The following is a 26,137-nucleotide window of genomic DNA, read 5'->3' on the forward strand; positions in this document are numbered from 1 at the left end:
AAAAATTAGAAGTTTTGAAATTTTAATATATAAGTCCAAAATATTTCTACTATTTACACTTAAGAGTATATTTCTATTATTTATATTTGAATACTATGCCATAATTGATTATTATGAAATTTTTTAACATTGTCATTTATATTATTATTGATAAATTAAAATTTAATTAAATATTTAAATTATTTATTATTGATTAAATAGATTTTATATTGTTTCTAAAAATTGTTTAATATTATTGATAAATTAATATATTTTATTATATATTTAAATTATTTATTACAGATTAAATTAATATTATATTATTTTCAAAAACTAAAAAAAAAGATTTTATATATTAAATATTTTTTTTCAAGTTATTGGCCTTATACTGTCATTAATTTTAATAGTAAATTAGATCAATTGATCAAAATATAAAATTTAAAAATTATCCAAAATTATTATTCAAAGTTTTGATTATTTTGGTTTTTTAAAAAACAATAGAGATGTTAATGTTAAAAATCAAATAGAATACATTCATGCCGTTGAAACAAGTTTTGCGTTAGATCTAAAGGGCAACTCGTATATGGACAAAATGTGGGGTACCATGCACCAAGTGCATGGTAGCTGGACCCTTCTTTTAAATCACACTACTGCATAGACCAAAGAATCAATTGTATGATTTTTGTCGATAAAAAAATCTACTTCTAAAATATGATGGTTTTAATTAAAACTATTTTATTAGGTTAGAGTTGGCAGTTTATCTATTACCTCTATCTTGGCTTTGTCTACCTCAATGTCTTTCTTGAACACCTTATGACCCAATACTATTCCTTCTTGCAGCATGAAATGACACTTTTCCCAATTGAGTACTAAGTTAGTCATCTCACATTTTTTAAGAACTTCTTCCAAGTTGTGTAAACAATCGTTATATGTCTCCCCAAAAACTGAGAAGTCATCCATGAAAACTTCTAAAGTTTGTTATACCATATCAGAAAAAATAGACATCATGCATCTCTGAAAAGTTGCTGGAGCATTGCATAAACAAAAGGACATTCTTTTGAAGGCAAATGTTCCATAAGGACAGGTAAATGTAGTATTCTCCTGATCCTCTGGAGGTATATCAATTAGGTTATAGCCTGAATACCCATCTAGGAAACAATAGTAATGTTTTCCAGCAAGTCTGTCCAACATCTGATCTATGAATGGTAGTGGGAAGTGATCTTTCCTTGTGGCTTTGTTGAGCTTCCTGTAATCCATATATACTCTCCATCCAGTCATTGTCCTTGTAGGAATAAGTTCATCCCTCTCATTAGCTATCACTGTTATCCCTCCCTTCTTTGGAACACATTGAATTGGGCTCACCTATAAACTGTTTGATATTGGATATATGATTCCAGCATCCAACCATTTGATGATTTTCTTTTTCACAACTTCTTTCATAATAGGGTTTAACCTTCTCTGATGCTCCACTGAATTGTTGTGGCAATCTTCTAACAGGATGTTATGCATGCATATTGATGGGCTTATCCCTTTGATGTCTGCCATGGTTCATCCAATTGCTCTTCTGTATCTTCCAAGAAAATCTACTAGACTATGTTCTTAACCTGCATTCAAGAGAGGAAATGATTACAGGGAGTATGTTGTTTTGACCAAGATAAACATATTTCAAATGTGAATGTAACAATTTTAATTCAAGACTAGGAGGTGATTCAATAGATGATAAAGTTGTTTTTACTTCCCTGTCTGACAGATTCAGATGCTCAATAAACCTATTATGCCTATCAGATTGCTTTTCTTCCATCCAATCTATTTGATTTGCTGCAACATCTTCCTCTTCTAAATCTTCAAAGGTGGTGACTTTGTTGATCTCATTACTGCAACATCTGTCGATTCTGTCTACTACAACAAAATCCACAACACTTAGGATATTACAATCTTCTACTTCATCAGGGTTCTTCATAGCCTCTAGTACATTAAATGTGACTTGCTGATCATTCACTCTCATGGCAAGCTCTCATTTCTGCACATCTATCAGAGTCTTCCCAGTTGCTAGGAAAAGTCTTCCAAGTATAATGGGTACATCTTTATCAGCTTCAAAGTTTAGTACAATGAAGTCTACTGGGAAGATGAATTTGTCAACCTTCACCAGTACATCCTCAATTTTTCCTTCAGGATATGCATGAGATTTGTCAGCTAATTGTAGAGTGACTGTTGTTGGTCTGCATTCCCCTACTCTCAGCTGCTTAAATACAGACAATGGCATCAGATTAATACTGGCTCCCAAGTCATAAAGTGCTCTGCCAGTGTACCTAGTTCCTATAGAGTAGGGTATTATAAAACTTCCTGGATCCTTCACTTTTGTAGGAACTTACTTTGCAGCATATGACTGCTTTCCTGTGTTAAAGCAACAGTTTCAAATTCTCACAACCTTCTCTTTCGTGCCAAGATGTCTTTTAAAAATTTCACATAATTAGGCATTTGCTCCAAAGCTTCCACAAAAGGTATGTTGATGTGTAATTGCTTCAGCACTTCCAGGAATTTGCTGAACTGCTTGTCTTGTTTTTGCTTCTGGAATCTCTGTGGAAAAGGTGGTGGATGTCTAAACTGCTGGGTAACTTCAGGAGGTACCAAACTCTGCTTGTGTGGGTTGTTGTAGGTCGTGAGAATTAATAAATATATAACTTAGAAAGTTTAAAGGAATAAAAAAATTTTAACACAAAACAAACCTGGTGCCATATAGGCTATTGTGGCAAGTGTTTGTGTTTGAGTCATTTATTGATCTTCTCCAGTTAAGAGCTTTGTGATGCCAAAATCACTCAAATGAGCAACAATGTTATCGTCTAACAATACATTGTGGGGCTTTAAGTCACAATGAATTATTGGAGTTGAATAACCAAAGTGCAGATATTCCAATGCTGATGTAACATTTATCATTATGTTCAATCTTTGAAGAATATCCAAAATGCAGTTGCTCGAATACAAAACCTTCTCCAAACTTCCATTTGTCATGTATTCTAATACCAATGCTCTAAAATCTTCATTTGAACAACTGCTGATAATTTTGACAAGGTTTCGATGATGAATGCTTTTCATTACTTCACACTTAACATCGAAACTCTTCCATGCTCTTTCAAATTGCAAGTGAAAAACCTTTATTGCAAACTCCATCCAATCTTGAAGTCTTGCTTTGTAAACTGAACCAAAACTTCCTCTACCAATTAGATTATTTGCACTAAATCCATCCGTTGCTCGCAGAAGTTCTAGGTATGAAAATCTTCTTCTTGATGCTTGAGGTTGCATATTAGCAACATTTGGTAGCTCTGTTGCTCTTTTTTGACATCTTGAGATCAACCCAAATTTGAGAGCTAATATGACTACTAGTATGAGTAAAATACTCAGTGGCAAAAACATCCGTAGTAGAAGAGCCTTTTTCTTGATTTCCCATGAGTGCTAGGTTTGCTGCTTTTGCATGGCGGGACTTGTAGATTTGGTGAGCCACATAATAGATCATTTCCTATAAATGATTTGCTCGAGAATTTTGTAAAAGGTCCTCCTCTTGGAATCTCTTCTTCTAATCTATTGAAAGAGAGATTTAGATACTTGAGCTACAAGAGTTTCTCCAAAGATAGAGGAATAATCTCCGAAAGATTATTATTAGATAAATCTAAGGATTCCAAACTTACCAAGTCATCAAATGAATTAGGAATTGAGCCTTGCAATCTATTATGACCTAAGGAGAGAAATTGTAGACTTTTTAGCCCTTGAATTGTAGTTGGAATATCACCTAATAAATTATTCCTCGAAAAATCTATTCTTGTCGAGACCTTCAAATTTCCAATCTCGGATGGAAGAGGTCCGGCAACAAATTCGATGAAAAGTCAAGGTACAAGATGTCCTTAAGGTTCCATAAAATTGAAGGAATAGAAGTTAGCTCATTGGAGTCCAAATGGAGGTTCCTTAAAGCAGTGAGATTGCCAAAGCATGTAGGGATGGATCCAGAAAGCTTATTGCCGCGCAAGTCCAATTGAAACAATGCAGCCAAATGACAAAGAACGTTTGGGATTGATCCTTCCAATTCATTACCCCGAAAACTCAAAAATTGAAGCTTTTGTAATTTGCCTAGAGTAATAGAAATTGATCCATTCAATTTATTGCCTCCTAAATCAATGCTTATTAAGTCGGTCAAGTTGCCAATCTCTTCAGAAATGCCTCCACTAATGTTGCAATCAGACATCCGAATGAATTCCAAAGATTGAGAAAAATTGCCTACAACCCTTGGAAGATACGTGATACATCAAGTTTTTTTAAATACTTGCAGTTTGACAAGGAGGATAGAAAGCTCAACTCTAGAGTTGAAGATGTCAAATAATTATCAGATAAACTAAGTTCCTTAAGATTTTTTAAGTTGCCAAATGTGCTGGGAATAAAACTGGAGGAGTTGGTTGCCAAAGTTAGAATAGAGAGCTTAGAAGCATTAAAGATGAAATGAGGAATTGTGCCACTAAAATTATTACCCCACAAATAAAGCTCCTCAAGATTAGGAAATTGAACATCTACAATTGATGAAAGTCTTCCTAAGACATAATTATTGTCAACATCAAATACTTTGAGTGTTGACAGATTGAAGATTGTAATTGAGACAATACCAACTAATTTATTCTGACTAAACCATCCAAATTTTGAATATTACCAATTTCATGTGGTATCTCACCTGTATTTTGAAAAAATTATACTTAGATTTGTTTTAAATAATAGATAATACATTAAAAAGAACACATTAATTTTTCAATAAAGAGGCTTTTATGTACTACACAATTATGACAAGTACTAACACACAAGATAAACTAAATCATGGACCTGTCTATGGTACAGATTCTGTAACAAACATCTCCCGTCATCCCACCATCCAATTGTCTATTGTTTAGTTTCTCACTCCACATCCAACCACATCCAACCACATCCAACGGCTGATGCTGCAGTCTGTAGCTTACAGATTCTGTAAGCTAGTCAAGTCCCTAAATCATATATATATCTCTTTAACAACAAAGTACAAACAACCATCAACTCATGTCAGCAGTACGATTACAGCAAGATAAAGAAAATTCAAAAAACTTTTTTTTTTCAAAATTTTCTTTACTAAAATGGATATTCCAAAAATTTAAATAATAATAATGAAGATTATTATTATTTAAATAATCTAGAAGCAACAAGGTATTAGATTTCTTCATTGTTTTTTTTCAATAATAATGAAGATTATTATTGTAAAAATTTGCAGGAAGTGCACTAGATAGTCTAGGGTAATTTTTAGAGACCTCCCTTGAGGTTTGGCCTATTAACACTTATATAGAAAGTATAACCGTAATTACACAGACCTCCCCTGCCGTTTATACTCAGTTTCGTATATAGTTAGTATATGAGGGTAAACTAGTAAAAGCGCATTTAAAATTAAAATAGACAAAAAGTTGCTTTGAAGATATATCCACTGAAACACTCAAAACCATTTTCTCTTTCATCAACCGAAGCACGTATGAACAAGACGGTCTTGGATCAACAATTTTTTATTCATTCATCAAGTTATAGTGCAAGTTGTAGTAATTAGGGAGAGAACTGATGAGGATGGAAAAAGATCCAAGTGTCTTATTGTTAGTATTGTGGAAAAATTAATTCTGTTAACCCAAAGCTGCAATCTGATTTTTGTTCTCTCAAATGGAGTCCAAATGCTGAATTCGACAACTGCAAAGAAGCTTGAACAATTTCCATTCCATGCCCTCTCAATGGTCAATGGCCAATTTGTGCACTTACAGGTATCAACTGCAAAGCTGCCTCTGTTGGCGTGGTGGTCGTCAGCACCAAACTCAGATCTCGTTGGCATCGAATGCAGATTTCTCGGCTTTTAAATAGCAAGCCGCGGGTTTTATTTTATTACTTGTGTACGATAATATTGCTAGGGATTACGAGGGTCATGGAACCCATGCAGCCTCTATAGCTTCTGGAAATGAAGTAAAGGATGCTAGTTTCTTCGGAGTGGGACAAGGCACTGCCAGAGGGGGAGTTCCATTGGCAAGAGTTGCTGCTTATAAAGTATGTTCTTCTGCAGGGTGCACGAAACTTTATTTTTTTGCTGCTATCAAAATCGGAGTTCTAGCGCTGGGGGAAAAGGAAATGGCCACTTTTCTTTTTTCAGCCTTGGAACAACTGTAGGAGTAGAGCAGAGCTGAGTGCCATCCAATAAATGCCCCCATTTTTAGTCTTTTTGCAGAGGCAAGGGTAGTTTCGACCTATCACTAGTCAACTAACGGTCAAGAAAAATAGTACAGATGGTAGGGGAGGTCTGTGTAATTACAATCATACTTTCTATTTAAGTGTCAATACGCCAAACCTCAAGGGAGGTCCCTAAAAATTACCCAGATAGTCTATTAACACTGAAATCAAGAACTCGTAATGAAGAAATCTTAAAAAATGAAAGCAGAGAAAGAACCAGTGAGCTGGTTATCACTGAGATCAAGTACGTATTTGTAGTGATGACAGATTTCCAAGGTGAGAAGGAATGGTACCGGTTAGAAAATTATTTGTTAGTGCCTATACAAAATTTCTAAGTGTTTTCAATTTTTTTAATACAGTAAAATTGACAAACCTGTGCATCATCTCATAGATTTCTAATACATAAAAAGATAATGTTGGATAGTTGTCTTACACACCATGGAGTCTGTTAATGCCGAGATATAACTCCTTAAGCTTGGTCAAGTTTCCGATTTCTCTTGGTATGGCTCCCGAAAATTGTTGTATGACAAACCCAAGATTTGTAAATATGTGAAATTTAATAGAGTCGATGGTATTCCGCCATGAAACATGTTTCCGGACAAAGAGAGGTATTCCAGAAAAGGAAGATTACCGCAAATATCTGGAGGAATTTCACCGGACAATCTATTGAAACTAAAATGAAGATATTGTAAAGAAGACACATTGGAAATTAAAGAAGGGAATGAACCGGAGAGCCGGTTATCATGAAAATAAAGTGTTTGCAATGAAGATAGATTCCCAAGTTGAGAAGGAATGGTGCCAGTAAGATTTAAGTGAGAAATATCCAAGGCTGTGACTCTATGGCTATGGGCATCACAAGCAACACCCGTCCAATTACAGACAGGGTTACTTGTATTCCAATTCTTGGCAAAGAAATTGGTTGGACCATGAGTAATATGAGCTTTCAGGGCAAGAAGAGCATCTTGGTCTGTGGTAATACTAGTGTTGGCTGATGCTGCAACAATTAAGAAAATAAGAATCAAACAATTGATAAAGAGAAATCTGATCATCCTATTGAGAGAAATAATTCTTTTCATGAGATGAGAGTATGTAGATTACTGTAGGTGTGTGCTTCGATTGCTAGTAATGCAAGAACACTCGTAAATTGTGCTACTAAGTATTTATAATGAAACCGAAATTTATAAGAAAATAGAAGAGAAAAAGGCCCCCATGCGTTAAGCCATGCCTTCTGTCACCATAAGCCTATTCTTTTAATCATAATGATTTTAGAGTTTATTCAATAATTGACAAATGTTCTTCTGACTAAACCTTCAATTCATTGTACTATTAATTTTTATCAAAATTTTTATTTTAAAATTTTATTTATCGAATATTATCAATTTTATATCATATCTAAATGTTGTGTTCACATATATTACTGTGTCTGAAAGTTATCAATCAATAAGTTTAAACAATTTTCACAGTTTCGGCCAAGTAAGAAAGTTTTTCAAGTGTCCAAAGGAGGAGCATGCTGTGAAGATTTTGGATTTCCTCTATTGATATGAAAACTGAAATCGTTTTCTTGACTTCTTTACAAGAGAGAACGTACGTGTTTTTTAAATGTACAAAACAATGATAAGGAAAGTGATAAAAAGGGGGACATTCATATTTCCTCCGTTGTCTTCTTATTTTGGCTAGTAGTGTCGTTAAGCTGATTAGTGATTACCACCGTTACTTAATTTCTCAGTCCTCAAGTTAGATCATAAGTTGATCAAGTCAACCAAGTTATAGAGGACAAAATCAATGATTTAGGAAAGTTTTAAATAGTTTCTCAGTGTATTCTTTCACATATGAGATTTTTGTCACTTATACATGTCAATTCTGATTTGTTCAGCTCTCTAAATTCAACAAACAAATAAGGAAGTATACTCGAGTGCACCTACGATTTTTCTCAAAAGACAACCGCTAAATAAAAAATCAAATAAAATATTTTTAACATAGAATTACTTTTTTTTTAAATACGAAATATAAATAATATTTTACTTTTTTCTTATCTAACATCTAAATACATTTAAATATAAATATTAAGTTGTTTACTTTTACAAATTAGAAACATCACAAGTTTTTCGCATTTTCACATAAGCACACGCTTGCAGGTTTTACCCATACCCATTGGGCAAAGATCTATTGAGAAGAGAAGGCAATTAATGATGATCTTGACTTGTTGGGCTCAATATATGATGAACCCCAATTTTATCATTTGCCCCTTTCAGCGTCCAACGTTACTTCATATAGATGGGCTTTTAGGCAAAAATGAATAAGGTTAATTGTGAAAACTGGTCAGGTATTAATAGAGCAATATCATATTTTAAATTATTTCATGGGGTATGTTTAGACAAGGGGTTTTAATAGACTAATAGAGGGGTGCCAATAGCTCCATTCCACATTTTAGGTATGAAAGTCCAATGGGGCAACAAAAGATGAAGTTTTTTTAATTAAATATTTTAAAATGATTCAAAAATATATAAATATTTACTTATTAACTATTAACCCAATATTTAAGTCTCAATTAATATAGCAACAAATACGTATCTGCCAAATTAGATTAGTTATTAATGTTCATCATTGAGTCGTGTGAGATTTGAAGAAAATTAACATATGTTGACACAAAAAATTTAGTCATACAGTAAGAGTTTAAAAACAATTGTTTTACTTGTGGAATAGACTATGACATAACTTGATGTTTTTAGGATTGGTATGGTTGAAAGTGAAGAGCTTGGCGGTCAAAATTATACAAAATAATAACCTATTAAGGATCACAGAGGTGATATCAGTGAAAATCATCCGATTCTCAAGTCAAAGATCAAGAGTGGCACAATAATGAATAATAATAAAAGAGAAAGTAAGACAAAATGCTTTGAGGATATTGGATCCCCTTTCTCCAATCCATTTTCTTATTGTCATACTTTTCAGTGGTGGTTTTTTTATATAAGAGAAATAATCAAAAGTTAAGAAAAAAATCATTTCCTATTTTATAGAATTTGAGTTTGGTGAGATTAGGTTTTATGTTGCTTTATCATATTTAGATTAGGACATGTTATCGAATGTCTATCCTTGGGTTTGGAGGCTCATTCGTTTATATCATCAAGTAACATTATATGTAGCGAATAACAATGGGCCAATGGGCCAATGGGCCCTGCCAGGCCTTCTTTACTAAAAATTAATCCTAGTACTAGCACAACAGGAAATCTATGAATGATGCATATTTTTTCTGTCCGACTGAAAAATTAATATTGTCCACACCCAATTTACAATAAAAAAAAAGTAAAATAATCTTTTTGTTTAATTAATGAGGTTTTAAAATGGATTCTAAAAGTGTAATTAATTGCCCGGCTGGATTATTTTAGAACTTTCCTTTGAACAACGACTCTTACATGCTACTGTTAAAATAGAAAAAATTATAAAATAATTATTAAAAAAATTTACCAAACCTGTTTTATTTTTAACCCTTAACAGAATTTGTTAAAGTATGAAATGCTTTCTAATTTATAATTAGTTTCATGAGTCAATTAGGGGTGGACTTTTGAACAAGGCTTATTTTCATAGTCCAATTTAATACGGTATAAAAATAAATAAATTAATAAAAAAATATAAAATATAAATATTAAAATCCTTGCAACTAATCCAACATTTCAAAGTCTAGCACGTAAGTTATTGTTTCATAGTTAATGAAAAAAAAGTGGAGAAATTCAAAATCTTGTTTAACATAAAACACTAAAGTCTAAACAACAACAGTCAGTAGGAATTTGATTAATTAAGAGGGTTTTATTATCGTTTCATATTTATATTTTTTTATATAAAATATGAAAATTTTTATTTATATGGGTTGGCGGGTTGGGAATTTAACAACCCAATTCAATCCGTTTATTTTACCAACTCAACTCAAACCGTAAAAAATCATACGGGTCGGTTTCACAGGTTGAGTGGATTGGTGCCCACCCACCCAACAAAACCAAACAGAGCAATAAAATTAAAAAAAAAACACTAGATCTAAGATTAATCCAAATTCTAGTTAACCACATACCTTCCTTCACCTTGAGAATTAAAAACGTTAATATAACAATCAATAACAGTTAGCCCCCCTGTTGTTGTTTGATCCCACCACTCAGGTACCCTATTTCTGTCAAATTGTTTTTTCTCAGGAAACCTGAGAGACTAATAATAAATCCCAACAATTTACAATTTACAACAACCTATAATCACATTTTGCCATTAATTAATAATTACAAAGAAACTCATGAGTCATTACCCATTTACTTCGCCTGAAAATTCTCAAAACTAAGAAAAGCCCCCCCCCCCCCCCAAAAAAAGAAAAAGCACCTGCCTAATATTAAATTAATGTTAATAATAACAAAGAAATTAAAAACAAATGAAACCCTGGTCAAACAACCAAATGACATCCCCATTGGTTGCGCTGTCCCTCATCAGCAAAACTGAAACCCTAGCCATGAATTTCTCTTCTTCTCTCTTTCTCTTTCCTCCTCATTTTGTTTAGTTCCTTTCCCTCTTTTGATGTTATTCGATCCCTCGTCGTCCTTTCCTTGGACGGCGAGCGGCTCCTCCTTTCAGCACCAACTGCAAAACAAATCCCTAAAAAAAAAGAAAAAAGAAAAAAAAATCTCGTCATCTCAATCGTAGTTGTTAATTGTCAAATCATCATTCATTACTATTCCAAACTATGTCTTCCACAATTCTTGCACCCTTTCAGCTCTTGGAGCTGAACATCATCTCCGCACAAGACCTCGCCCCAGTGTCCCGCTCGATGCGGGCCTACGCCGTCGCCTGGGTCCACCCGAACCGGAAACTCTCGACGCGGGTCGACGCGCACGGCCGCAACAACCCCACTTGGAATGATAAGTTTGTATTCCGTGTTGACGAAGATTTCCTTCACAATGATACCTCGGCTGTGATGATTGAGATATTTGCTTTGCATTGGTTCCGTGACATGCACGTTGGGACAGTACGTGTTTTAGTGGGCAATTTAATCCCTCCCCCGACAAGATCCCTCCACCACTCCCACAGGAGTTTCGGTATGAGATTTGTTGCACTTCAAGTTCGCCGTCCGTCGGGAAGACCTCAAGGGATCTTGAACATCGGCGTCGCGCTTCTCGATAGCTCCATGCGTAGCATGCCCTTGTACACAGCGCTCAGCTCAGCACTTGGATATCGCCATTTGATGGGCGAAGAGGATATTTTTACCAAGAACACTAGCACCGTTGCTAGTACTAATCAAAACAATATTTCAACACTCCTCGGGAAACCTGACCTTCGCCGTACCAAAAGTGATTCGAGTTCAATGATCGGGTCGGAAATCGCCCGAAAATCCAGGATCCGAAGAGAAAATGGCAATGGGAAAGCTAGTTCGGTGGTCGGCGGTTCGGAACCCAGCGGGAAGGGGAACAATAAAGGAAGCTCAAAAGGTAGCTCCGTTTTCAGCGGATCGGATATTTTCAAGAAACCGAACAACAAGGTTGCTAATTCCACTTTAAGCACTTTTAGCGGGTCGGATCTAAGGAAAGATCAGCCCGGTAGGGAGGGCGCGGGAAAAGTTCGTTCGTTGGTTAACGGTATTGAGACTGTAAATCAGGTGGGCTCCCCAACCAAGGGTAAAATTGGAAACCCAGGTTCGATGAATAGCGGGTCGGACGGTTCGGACCCGCCCAGGAAAGTGGACCCATCACCGAAAGCGATATCGCCGCGGAAGCCGTTCGCACGTGACCAAGGGTACGAGTTTGTGCACCCTAATAAATTGAAACTGTACAAAAACGTCCAGCCGGTGATAACCGAATCGGAGCTCGGTCCGTCGCCGTCGGAGGTGGCGGCGGCGAAGGCGAAGGAGAAGCTTCTGAAGCAAACGAATGACGAAGAGAGCTCCGTTATGATGGCGTGGGATATGGACAGCAGCGTAGAGGGATTGCAATCGAAATTGGAGCGCTGGAGGGCCGAGCTTCCGCCGTTGTACGACTCAAGTTTTCCGTCGAGCAGCGCCGGCGGAGGAGGTGGTGGCGGTACGACTGCCAGGCACAGCAGGAGACACACCGACGGTGGAAGTGGGCCCGGTTTGTTCTCGTGTTTTAGTAATATTTGCGGTTGTGAGTGCTCCATTGTTTGTGGATCGAGTAGTTCGAGTAAAACGAATAAAAAGAAATCAGGCAGCAGCGGGCGTTTGATTCGGAGTCCGTCGATAAACAATGATTCGAGCTTCTTTTAACCGAACAAAGTGCTTATTTTAAACGTCGTCGTTGACCCGAATTGTTGAAATAACTGACTGGTTTTTATATAACATCAAGGGCGTGTATGTGCGCAGGATGACGACGTGCTCACCAGGGGTGGATGTTAGTGAAGTGACGTCGGTTAGGCCATTCCTCAACCTTCGTTTTCTTTTTATTAATTTTTTTTTTTCCTGTCTTTTCTTCTTTGGTGAACTTATATCATTCTCATTTAACCAACCCCCAAAACCGAAAAAAAAGGGAAATTAAGTATTATACTCTTCCCGCCTAAATGGTTGGTGGTTTGTACGTAGAATCTTATTCTTTATAATGTTTTAAAAATAACAAGATTGTTTTCTGGGATTAGGATTTTTTTTTTTTTTGGTTGATTTAAGTGAGTTTGTATATTAAAAGTTTGTATACTCGTTGTTATATGAATGATTACAGTTCATTCCGTAAGATTTTATGTTTGTTTATGCTCAGGAACTCAAATCATACTATTTAAAGAAAAATTTAGGATGCCCTTGATGTACATTCTCTTATCTATTAGATTCTTATTAACTATGCATAAGCATTTATTTATACATAATTGATTAAGAGTCTCAACAAATAATTAGGGATGACACAATCCTCTATGTATTTGGAAACCCATCCAAAACATGATGAATTTTGAATAATTTTTGGGGAATGGGGTGGGGAATAGAGAAAAAATAATCTCTAATTTTTTAATGGAATAAAGTTTGGTTTTGTACTCTCCACCCCCACCCCTACCCCAATCTCCATTATATATAAATATTTTTTTATATTTTGTTCAATAATTTTTGTTTTATTAATTACAATGTTGGTTAATAAATATTTAATTTTTACCTAATATAGATATGTTATAACTAAAAGAAAATTGTACGTTATATTTCTTTTTCAACACTAAAACGTTGTTATATTTTCCTTTATCTTTCAAAGTGCTACTCTTTTCAATTATTTTTTTACTTTTGATATTATTTCAATATATTGTTTCAACCTTTTGGAGTTTTTTAAATAATTTAAATAATTTATAATATGATAATGATTTTATTTAAGTCCCTAATTTTTGATTTACTGAAAACCGTTTATCGATGGCTACTATAAAATAAATAAATAGAAAATAGTGTGGGGACGAGAAAATTATTTCTTATATAGAGATTCCTCATCCCCACCCCCACTAAATTTAGTGGGGGATGGGGTGGGAAATTGAGACAATTTTTAATGGGGTGGGGAATGGGGTAGGCCTCCCACCCCCACCCCACCTTACCTCATTGCTATCCCTACATATAATGGAATATATACTAAAAGTATGTTCAAACATTTTCCTCATATTTAGTTTGACCTAGTTCACTTTATGCATTTAGTTTTGTAAAATCAAGAAATAAATAACCTGCATCACTTGATCAATTTATCAGCTTCTATTTCAAAAACTCTTTGATTATTGTCTTTGTCATTAGATAACTCTCTACATCAAGTTGATTAATTAATAATTATCTTTAGATCAAGGAGTCCAATTTCTTTAATTTTCTAGTCTTATCGTTTGAGTCAAAACTCCCCTACATTTGAGTAGTCAATCGAATGATATAGATTAACAAAAATGAAGCCCCCAATCTTTCCTGGATTTATTTTCCCTTTTTTTTCATAGATATATATTTCAAAGTCTGAGCTTTCATTTGAGTCTATATTATGCCTTAGCTAGAAATTTCAAATTCTATGCTTTCCTAGCCCAGGAACTTTAGTGTGTTTTATATTTATAAATTTTTTTATCATAATATGTGAGGTACAACTTTCTCACTTGAATATAATAAAATTATTTTTAAACTAATAAATCCCCTTAAGTATTAAAAAAATAAAAATATTTATAATAATAAATTCTAGAGTAATGATGACATGAGCGATGACGCAATAAGAGCTGTTTATAAAAATATTTAGGAATTTTAGAATTTACTAAGATATCTATGGAAGGATATATCTTATCCATTAATCAAGAGTTGTGGTGGCAAAATCCTAACCATTTATTAGCTTAGGAAATCTTATAAATGAAATGCTAGTTATGCAGCCTAAGAGAGTGGGGTGAATTGGGATTTTAAAACTTAAGCAAAACAAACCACATAACAATTCAATCTATTGCCTTAATGAAATCAAAAACAATAAATTTAACAATACTAAAAAATAAAAGAGTAAGGGAAGAGAGAGTAAACACAAAAATTTGTATATGGTTCGGCAATCCCCGCCTAAGTCCATGCCTCCAATCAAACTAAGCTTGAGGATTCACTATCCAAGCCTCCCAAGGTTTCAAATATTACAATTGACTTCCAAGGTGTCAATAGACCTTTACAACAAGAGATTTAACAAACCACACAACAATTCAATCTATTGTCATAATGAAATAAAAAACAATAAATTTAACAATACTAAAAAATAAGAGTAAGGGAAGAGAGAGCAAACACAAAAATTTTTATATGGTTTGGCAATCCCCGCTTAAGTTCATGCCTCCAATCAAACTAAGCTTGAGAATTTCACTATCCAAGCCTCCCAATGTTTCAAATGTTTACAATTGACTTCCAAGGTGTCAATAAACCTTTACAACAAGAGATTATCCCACAATCTCTTAACCAAAGTATTTCTTACACTCAAACTCTCACAAATTTGATAAAGAAATAAAGATTACAACAATCAACTCTCTTTTAGAGTGGATATACAAAAATAAAAGATTTAATCTATGATGATTTGCAAATTAAAAGCTCAAAATATGTTGTTTACACATGTTTATACTTGCAAAAGTGTTAAAATTAAAGTTGGATTTGAGTTTATATAGATTCAGCCCAAAAACTAGCCGTTATAGGTAAATTCCAGCACATAAGCGGCTAGCCACTTAATTAGCCGGCTCCCCGCTTCAGTACAGTGAAAATTACTGTTAAAATTTGAATTTTGCTACAGTAATACTGTTCACACAATTATATTTTGCCCAAAATTTTTTATAATTAGATTATGGCCCAAAATGTCATCAAACTTTACAAATACATCCCCTTTCAAAATTTCTAAATAATACTTTTTATTCTCAAAATTTTATGAAATTATGATACAACCCCAAAGTATAATAATATTTTTCAAATAAGTCCTTTTCAACATTTAACATAATACTTATAAATTTCAAAGTTTTCAAAACTTTTTCAATTTTGTCTAAAACTTGAAAATATGAAATTTTCCTCAGGCAACTAGTCGCTAGTCCTTAGGCGGTTAGCCGCTAACTCTCTATCCATTTAGGATATTTACACTTGGGTCTTCAAACGTTCATAAATTATATTACAACTCAAACCGTTTCAAATATTTGCAAATAGATCCAAGTCCATAACTCAAAAAAATACTTATTAAAATTAAAGGTTGCAAAACTTTTTCATTTTAGTCCACATCTTGAAAAACAACTAATTTCCTAAGATACTTGGCTTATAATTGTAAAACCTTTGGGTTTTGAAAAATGATGATTTATTAAACAAAATCTTGAGCTTCTCAAATGTTAAACCATACATATATTAAACCTCACCGGCTTTACAAGAATTGTCGTAATAATGAGTCCATTGAGCTCTAAACTTTATTCTTGATCGAACCGTTGTCCGTTGAGTGTCTTGAACTTGATTTCACTTGATTCGCTTGCATAGATATTATCCTTCAAGAACTAGTGAAATGTGAAATACAATATTTTCCAAATCACTTAAGACATGTTTGTTATCATCAAAATTACATTATGTGTAGTTCTTTAGGCTAACAATAAATACCTCTAACCCTTTCATTTTCCATATCGCCTTAGAAATTCTATCCTCTTCTATTTTAAGTCATAACATCAAAAGTAGAGAAATCCTCGAATTAGAAGGGTCTAAAGAAATCAACGTTAACAGGTAAATAACACTTCAACTGCATTGTGGGGACAACATTTTTTTTATACTTAAATATATGTTTAGTTATTTCTTTATCTTGTGATAACTAATATGATGTGATTATTTATTATTTAATCTTCATATGGTCGGCTATGCTGCCTATAATATGATATTTTTTATTTAATCTTTATATGATCGGCTACGTTGCCTATATTGTGATATTTTCTTAGTTAATCTTTATACGGCCAGCTATGCCACTATACTGTGATGCTTGTATTTAATTATGATATAGTTGGCTATACTGCCTATATTGTGATATTTTCTTAGTTAATCTTTATATAGTCGACTATGTTACCTATTGTGTGATGCTTTTATTTAATTATGATATGGTTAACTTTGCCACCTATATTATAATCATGTTTTTGTAAATCTTTATATGGACGACACTGCCGCCTATATTAAAGATTGTTGTCTTTAAAAAGATTTGTATGTTGGCTTTTTTGTATATCTAGGAACTTTATACATTATGACAGAGGTTGCATTAAAAGCATGCATTTCAGGTTTATATGTTAAGGTTACTTTATAAAAAAGACATTTTAAAAATGTGCTTTGAAAAATGGGTTGTTGTACTACTAAAGTGGTAAAGTTGAAATACTAACTAGGCAACCTAAGAGGGGGTGAATTGAGATTTTTAAAAATCAAGCTAAGCAAACCACACAACAATTTAATCTATTGCCTTAATCAAATTGAAAACAATAAATTCAATCATGCACAATATTAAAAGAGTAAGGGAAGAGAAAACAAACACAATGATTTTTACGTGGTTCGGCAATCCCCGCCTACGTCCACGCCTCCAAGCTCACCCGCTTGAGGATTTCACTATCCAAGCCTCTCAAGGCTTCAAGTTTTTACAATCGACTTCCATGGTGTCAATGAACCTTTACAATCAAGAGATTATCTCCCCAATCTCTTCACCCCAAGTGTTTCTCACACTTGTACACTCACAATTTGGTGAGAAATAAAAATTACAACAATGAAACTCTCTTTAATAGTGGATATACAAATGATAGCTCAATGAAGATTTAATCTATGATGATTTTCGAATTTGAAGCTCAATATAAGTTGTGTGCACTTGTTTATGCTTGCTTAGATTACCAAACATGAATTGGTTTTGAGTTTATATAGTTTGAACTGAAAAAATAGCCGTTATGCACATTTTGGTCGTAACCGGCTTGCCGTTTAGGAATTCGGTAAGCGTTACCGTTAAGCCAAAAATTTAAATTTCAAAATATCCGGCTTGCCGCTTGCGAAATCCGGTAAGCTGTTTATGCTCTAGAAGCTTACTGCCCAAAATTCGGTTTGCCGTTTAACCATATCCGGTAAGCCGCTTTTAATTCGGAGAGATTCTGCCCAACATCCAGCTTGCCGGTTTTTCACATCCGGTAAGCCGCTTGCTACAGTGGCTGCTACAGTGAACTATTTTTTAAAATTATAATTTGACGTCAAAACTTTATAAAACTATATTATGGCCTAAAATGTTATGAAACGTTGCAAATAAGTCCAATTTCAGAATTTCTAAATAATGCTTTGTTAATCCCAAAAATTTCTGAAATTATGATATAGCCCAAAATGTTATGACACTTTTCAAATAAGTCATTCTCCAAAATTTCAAGCAATACTTGTTTATTTTAATGTTTTCAAAATTATTTCAATTAAATCATAAACTTGAAAAACAACCAATTTCATAAAATCATTTTTCATTAAATATAAAACCTTTATAATGTAAAAATAATGATTTATTTAAAATGTATAAAAAATAATTTGAGCTTAAAAGATTAATCATTCTTAATCTTGTTTGTTATCATCAAAATCAATATTATGAAAACATATATGTTAACAATCTCCCCCCCTTTTTTTTATGACAAACATTTCATGTATTTAAAGAATGATTCCACAAATTGCTCCCCCTAAATATAATCTTCTCTTACAATTTGCCAATTAGCTAAATTAAGAGATTTAAATACATGGATTTTTCTCCCCCTTCATCATAAAAAAGAAAACTTAATTGGCAAAGAAAAAAAAGTAGCAAATTTTTATAAGTTTAAAAACATGTATTCTTCTCCCCCTTCATCATCAAAAAGAAAACTTAAAGGAAAAGAATAAAAGTAGCAAATTTGTTACCCATGTTGTCCGAATAGAAATTTCGACAGAATCTCCTCCTAACAGCAAGCATCACCTCAAATACAAGATTAGTAATATCACATCCAAATTTTTATAGATCATGATAAAAGCCAACTCCATACACAAATCATCGCACCAAAATATCATGAACCATTATTCCATTAATTACCAAATCAACAACCTATAACATAAAATTATCATATAAAACAACTATATAATCAAATCATCATTATCTCAAAATCATCATCATAATCAAATATCAATCATTAAAAGAGTACTCAAAGTGCATATTATTCTCCTTCTTTTAACAACATCGAAATGATATATTACTTTGTCTCCCCTTTTGGACAATAAAAAAAAAGGTTCAAAATGCATATTATCCAAAATCATATTATATGCTCCCCCTAAATATATGGCCAATTTAAAATTTTAACTGATATGATTTTATCCAAAAACATATCATATTTATCTCCCCCTTCATCGTAAAAAGGAAAGATAGATGCAATTGAAACAATATCATTAAAAATAATTCGATGAAGATATTACCCATTTTGTGCGAGCAAAAATTTCGGCAAAGTCTCCCCTTTAAAAATGAACAAATTCTCAAATACACAACATGGTTAAAAATACTTCCATATAAGCTTAAACAATTATAACAAACCAACAACTCCATCAATTCATCAAGCAACACACATATAATCATCAATCATCAAAATCATCAAGAAATCAATTTTAATAGTACTAATAATATGATTAGAGATATTAATAAATTTCATCATCCTAAGTTCATGCCGAATTTTTGAAAATTGTTCTTCACAAAAAGGTTTTGATTTGTTTACCAAATCTGCAAAAGTTATAAGAACATATTATCAACTATCCAAACTCCATAATAAGTAAACACATTTTAAAAATCAAGACAATTAAACTCATCAAAGATCTAATGTGACATTTTAATATAACATAAAAAAATAAAAAAATAAAAATTCATATGCTTAAGAGTCTCAAAGTAGATGAATTTCTCCCTTACATCTCATATCTCCCTCTTGATCATCAAAAAGTCAAGATAAGCACATTAGTTCCACATTATCCAAATATAAAACATCCAAATATCAAACAATAATCATCATCAATCCACAATGAAAGCAACAATGCATATCAAAATGTAAGTGCATAATATAATAGAAAACTATGGTAAAATCCATAAGGAGAGCACACTATGGAAGTGGTAATTTGAAATACTCAAAATGCACAAATTCGGATTTTCAAGATATTGAGTAAAAAGAGTAAGTTTGAATCAATTAAAATGATTTTAGAGATGATTCAAGGCAATGTATGATGTTGATTAAAAACAAATGGTGGATTTTAAAGAGAGAGAGAAAATTGGAGAAGCATTATTCACGCGTGAGAGATGACGATGAAATGATGAAGAACAAGTGAAGAAATAATGATTGGGAAGTGTTTAATGAAAGTGAAATGCATGGGTATTGGTTTGAATCATTGATTTTGGCAAAAAAATGAGTGAGAAAAGAAGAGAAATTGAATGAAAATAGAGGTGAGCAGCTCACGGTTTTGGAGAGAGAAAGAACATGTGAAGAGAAATGAAAAATGAAGAAGAAAAAGCTCAAAACCCGTGACCAAGCAGTAAAGTAGCAACGCCAATCTGGATTTCTGGATAAAGGAACCGGCTGTCCGGTTTTGAGGCAGAAAAAAGAGTTGTGCAGATCCGACTTTCCGGATGTCATAACCGGCTGACCGGTTGTTGTTCAGAAATGAAACTCTCTCAAATGGCTTACTAATTTTGCTAATCCGATTATTCGAAATTCAACCAGAGAGCAACTAAAGCCAATTCGGTTTACCAGTTGCCAATATCCGGCTGACCGGTTGTGCTCCAGTGAGCACCAAAATGAATTCGGTTTACCGATTTTAAATGTCCGGTTATCCGGATTTCATCCACAAAGCTCCAAAATGAAAAACGACTTTCCGGTTGATTAGAAGTGATATACCGGTTAAGCTTTGAAAAATATTTTTAAAATTTTGTAAGCTCTTAGACTTGTATTATACACATCAATTTATTTTTAGCTTAGAAATTGATTGATTTTAAAAAATCATATAACTTTTCAATAAGCCAATTAGTGCGTGAAACATATATGCATACAAGACCAAACTTATGAAATCGTATCAAACAATGATGTCAATTTTATAAATAAATGATGATATAACACAATTAATGGCATATGAATTCACACATATAATTCATTCATCATGTATATATTTTACACAATCATGAAACATATAAGCATTTAAAGATTAATAATTCAAGCATATCACTCATTTATCAAGCTTAGGCATTACATAATCATCAAAATCAAACAAATCTATCATAATGAGTTGACAAGCTATCATCATAAATATATAACCATACATCATGATAAAGCACTCAATGTTAAATACAATGATAATTTCATCATGTAAACATACAAGCATACTTTCGCAAATTCATTTATCATGATTCATTCAACAAAATTAATATGGCAAGAATTGTTACCAAAACAATTAAATCATCTTGCCTCATCTTTTTCTCCTAGATCATACTCAAGTGATTATCCTCAAAAGCTTTCATCAAGGAACTTCTCCACCATTCATTGATTGTGGTACCTACAAAAAAAAAAAAAATTCAAGTTGTGTGCTTTGGTACCCAAATACTCTTGGGTCCTTGAACATTAGATTTAGTTCCTTTTGGAACCCAAATACATTTGACCCCATAATATACATTTCTCTTAACTGGACATCTAAAACTCATATGACCATTTCTATTACAATAATGATAAAAAATCTTATGATCACTTGTGGAGGTAGCCTTAACAAAATAATTCTTATAATATTTTTATTTCAAGTAAGGCTTATACCCAAGTCCTCCTTTATCAAACACACATTTTTGAGTGCTTAGTAATTTTTCTAAGTTCTTTTGACCATTTGTGAATTTTAACACAATTTCATTGAGCTCATTACTCTTTTTCTTAAGCACATCATTTTCTTTCATCAATTTATCAACATGTGATTTTTCATGCTCATACGAAATATTTTGTTTAACTTTAAATGATACAATTCTATCATGCAACATTTTATTATCTAACTCTAGTCCTTTAATCTTTTCATTTAATGAATCATTACATTTTTGTAAAGTATCCTTTTCATTTTTTAAGTTATCTACATGTGATTCTAGATGTTTGTGTGAAGTGCTAAATTTCTCATTTGATAATGCAACTTCATCATGTAATGTTTTATTCTCTAATTATAATTCATTTATTTTCTCATTCAATGAATCAATGCATTTTTGCATGGCATCCTTTTCGTTTGTAAGTTCTAGCATTTTCTTCTTAAGGCATGCATTCTTTTTATCAAGTTTCATCCACTCATTATGAAATTCTTTAAAAGCATCATGTAATTCATCATAAGTAGGAAGATCATTTACCTCATCAAGTTCATCATTCGATTCATCTCCAATTGCCATAAGTGCCAAATTTGACACTTCATGAAATTCCTCCTCGTTTGTATTCTCCTCATACACAATTTCAAGTTTTCTCTAAATTTCATAAGCATTAGAACAATTTGAAACTCTATGAAATTCCTTTTTATCTAAGGCACAAAATAAAGCATTCATAGCCTTGGAATTTAAAAACATAATTTTCTTATCCAACTTACTTAAAACATTCTTCCTATGAATGAATGAACCATCACAAACTATTTCCTATATTTCATAATCTAAGGCTTGTAAAAACACTCACATCCTAGTTTTCCAATAAGGATAATCATTACCGTCAAAGAATGGAGGTCTAGTGGTGGATTGGTCTTCCATGAAAGTTAAACTAATTTGGGTTGCTATTGATCTTTAACTCTAGACGGTTAAGTCTACACAAGAGCACCTTGCTCTGATACCAAATGAAATACTAACTAGGCAACCCAAGAGGGGGGGTGAATTGAGATTTTTAAAAATTAAGCTAAGCAAACCACACAACAATTTAATCTATTGCCTTAATCAAATTGAAAACAATAAATTCAATCATGCACAATATTAAAAGAGTAAGGGAAGAGAAAACAAACACAGTGATTTTTACGTGGTTCGGTAATCCCCGCCTACGTCCACGCCTCCAAGCTCACCCGCTTGAGGATTTCACTATCCAACCCTCCCAAGGCTTCAAGTTTTTACAATTGACTTCCAAGGTGTCAATGAACCTTTACGATCAAGAGATTATCTCCCCAATCTCTTCACCCCAAGTGTTTCTCACACTTGTACACTAACAATTTGATGAGAAATAAAAATTACAACAATGAAACTCTCTTTAAGAGTGGATAGACAAATGATAGCTCAATGAAGACTTAATCTATGATGATTTTCGAATTTGAAGCTCAATATAAGTTGTGTGCACTTGTTTATGCTTGCTTGGATTACCAAAAATGAATTGGTTTTGAGTTTATATAGTTTGATCTCAAAAACTAGCCGTTATGCACATTTTGGTCGTAACCGGCTTGCCGTTTAGGAATCCGGTAAGCCGTTTATGCTCCAGAAGCTTACTGCCCAAAATTCGATTTGCCGTCGTTTAGGAATCCGGTAAGCCGTTTATGCTCCAGAAGCTTACTGCCCAAAATTCGATTTGCCGTTTAACCATATCCGGTAAGCCGCTTTTAATTCGGAGAGATTCTGCCCAACATCCAGCTTGCCGGTTTTTCACATCCGGTAAGCCGCTTGCTACAGTGGCTGCTACAGTGAAATTATAATTTGACACCCAAAACTTTATAAAACTATATTACGGCCCAAAACGTTATGAAACTTTGCAAATAGGTCCAATTTCAGAATTTCTAAATAATACTTTGTTAATCCCAAAAATTTTTGAAATTATGATATAGCCCAAAATGTTATGACACTTTTCAAATAAGTCATTCTCCAAAATTTCAAGCAATACTTGTTTATTTTAATGTTTTCAAAATTCTTTCAATTAAATCATAAACTTGAAAAACAACCAATTTCATAAAATCATTTTTTCATTAAATATAAAACCTTTATAATGTAAAAATAATGATTTATTTAAAATGTATAAAAAATAATTTGAGCTTAAAAGATTAATCATTCTTAATCTTGTTTGTTATCATCAAAATCAATATTATGAAAAAATATATGTTAACAAAAGTTTCCCAAGAGGGCAAGCCCTCAAAGCTAAGCAAAGAGTAATCTTTTGGAGATGATAATACGTAACGCCTAAAAGATCAACTATTAAATTAGGCCCACGGCTTGTTGTTTTCGAGAATGAGAAGTGCAAGCCTTGTAGTACAATACACCTAAGGTCCTAATAAAATTGTTTTATATTTCTAAGTTTCTTTTAAAGACTTAATGTTCATTAGGTCATCTATGCGCATAGCAATTAATGCATGCATCAAAGTGTTATTATCTTACTGGGTATTAACTCGTATAGTTCTTATATTGCAAGTAATGATGAGTAAGGTAAGTTGGTGCCAAGTCCCATTCGAGATGAAGTGCATATAGACATTTCAAACCTTGGGTTTTATGATGGGCTCCGTTGTGTTTCTATAAAAAAAATCTTAAGTTTAAATAATAATAAAGTTTTTGAGATATGTACTAAGGAATTCATGCGTGTCTCCTACATTTTGTAACAAAATTTTACTTGTTATGTAAATTTTGTTTTAGAATCTATATTTATATTAAAAAAATAATGAGATTTTAAATATTTTTAAAATTAATCACCTTATTTTGACTTATAAATGTGGAGTGTTACATAAAATAAACTTCCCCTTTATTAGATATCTACTTTTTGTATATAATTAGCTAGCCTAGTTCCATTTTGCCCTCGAGGAGTTAGCCGCATAGCTAGATTCATGGTTTGTTCTCATGAAATTTGCCACCTGTCAAGCTTCCATGCATGTGGGACCTCTCCTTTCAATGATAATAAATTTTAGATGCATTGATGATCTGTGATAATTTTAGACATTCGAGTTGTCCCGTATCACATAGAGGATTAATACAATATAGTAAGATTAATTCAAGACAAATCCAGATAAAAGCCTCAGTCATGTATGAACTAATGTATCAATCTATTATGGTGTCCTCTCTTTTCTTTTGAGTGACAGGATTAAAAGTCCTTTTATGATCTTAGTTTTAATTTATTTATGAACTTTTAAAGATTTGTTACTATGCGTAGATTATTGTCATGAATATATGATTAAAATTTATTCACATTCATGTTTTTGTGGCTTACTGGTGTCATTTTTATTTTTGAAAAAACCTCGTTAAAAAAATATGAAAAAGGAAAAATATATTGAGCGAGGAGGGCTTCAAGATAGCTTGATATTGATCAGCACAACGAATAACAAGTTGGCTCCTAATTAATTAGAGGAATTAATATAATGAGATTCTTCAAGATAAGTGTATATAATGAAGCCTCAAAAGTCATAGAAAAAAAAAATTAAAAAGATTATATTTTGGTCCATACATAGCTTGAAATTGTGCTCAACGAATAATTTTGAGTTTTTAAGTTGATCCTATTCCATCTCAAAATTGAATCATCTCCATATTCTCTCCTTTTTTTTTTTTCTCTTTCAGAAGAATGATATCCACAAAAATTGATTTTAATGGATTTTATTCTCAATATATAGAGACACGCGTTGAAAAAGAAGATTGTTAGTTTTCCCCCTACTAAAATCAATAAATGTATCACTTCCCGGCCCCATAATTTTATGCTAGTAGTCTTATTTTTAAGTGCACTTTTATTTATATTTATTGTAAGTTAAATAAATCATATAAATTAATTAGAATAAAAAATTTAAATACTAAAAATAAGAAATACATGTTTTCGTGTGAGTAAAAAAAAATACTAATAAGATATTTTTCATGTACTTTTTGTTATTTTTTAGGCATTTTCTTATAATAAATGTATATTTATATTTTCAAGATCAAAATCAACCAAATGATTTATTTACCCTCTTTTCCTTCATTTATCTATTTATTTTTTTTGCTAGGGGATTTATTAAATATATGAATTTAGTATAGGAATAAGCTGTATATTAATTTTAATAGGCGAAAGCAGCAATCTCATGTGTTCATAATATTCTTTGATGAAAAAGTTTATTGATGCATTCTATTTTATAACCTTTAAGCCTCTTGACTCTAATGGAGGTCCAAGGAGAGATAATAACTTTGAATAAATTCAAGCTACTTTTCGCTATCTCTTAGGTCTAGTTAAGTGGTTTTCAACCAATTTTATGGAGCTGACTAATTGAATTCAAATTTTGAGAAAAGATAGAAGCAATAGCAGCAACAACAACAATAATTTGAACTTTGTCTTACCTTAAAAGAAAATTTGGCTATGGAGCAGTTAATTATTTAAAAGAGGTAAAACATTTTTAAGATAACAGTTAATTAAAAAAAAATCACTGGTTCATTAGGTTCAAATTATTTCAAGAATTATTTATACTATCTTAAGTGGAATTGTAATTTGCATTGTATTTACTTTTTCTCATCTAATCTTTTATTTGGATTTACCTAATATTTTTACGAGAAGA

At 32.6% G+C, this 26,137-nt stretch overlaps 2 protein-coding genes across 2 annotated transcripts; one reads left to right on the forward strand and one right to left on the reverse strand.

Moving 5' to 3' along the window:
* Positions 1-2,751: 2,751 nt before the first annotated feature.
* On the reverse strand, positions 2,752-3,279 carry LOC18032470 (probable LRR receptor-like serine/threonine-protein kinase At3g47570). Its single transcript, XM_024185408.1, has one exon. The coding sequence runs from the start codon at positions 3,277-3,279 to the stop codon at positions 2,752-2,754; it is 528 nt and encodes a 175-aa protein (XP_024041176.1).
* Positions 3,280-10,735: 7,456 nt separating this feature from the next.
* Positions 10,736-12,675, forward strand: LOC18032325. The gene has a single exon (XM_024184801.1). The coding sequence runs from the start codon at positions 10,958-10,960 to the stop codon at positions 12,488-12,490; it is 1,533 nt and encodes a 510-aa protein (XP_024040569.1). The 5' UTR covers positions 10,736-10,957; the 3' UTR covers positions 12,491-12,675.
* The last annotated feature ends 13,462 nt before the right edge of the window (positions 12,676-26,137 follow it).

Source organism: Citrus clementina, unplaced genomic scaffold (assembly GCF_000493195.1).
Source record: "Citrus clementina cultivar Clemenules unplaced genomic scaffold, Citrus_clementina_v1.0 scaffold_9, whole genome shotgun sequence".
Taxonomy (NCBI): domain Eukaryota; kingdom Viridiplantae; phylum Streptophyta; class Magnoliopsida; order Sapindales; family Rutaceae; genus Citrus; species Citrus x clementina.

Excerpts from the sequence above, each read along its gene's own strand:
- LOC18032325 (XM_024184801.1), top strand. The coding sequence starts at position 10,958 with ATGTCTTCCACAATTCTTGCACCCTTTCAGCTCTTGGAGCTGAACATC.
- LOC18032470 (XM_024185408.1), bottom strand. The coding sequence starts at position 3,279 with ATGCAACCTCAAGCATCAAGAAGAAGATTTTCATACCTAGAACTTCTG.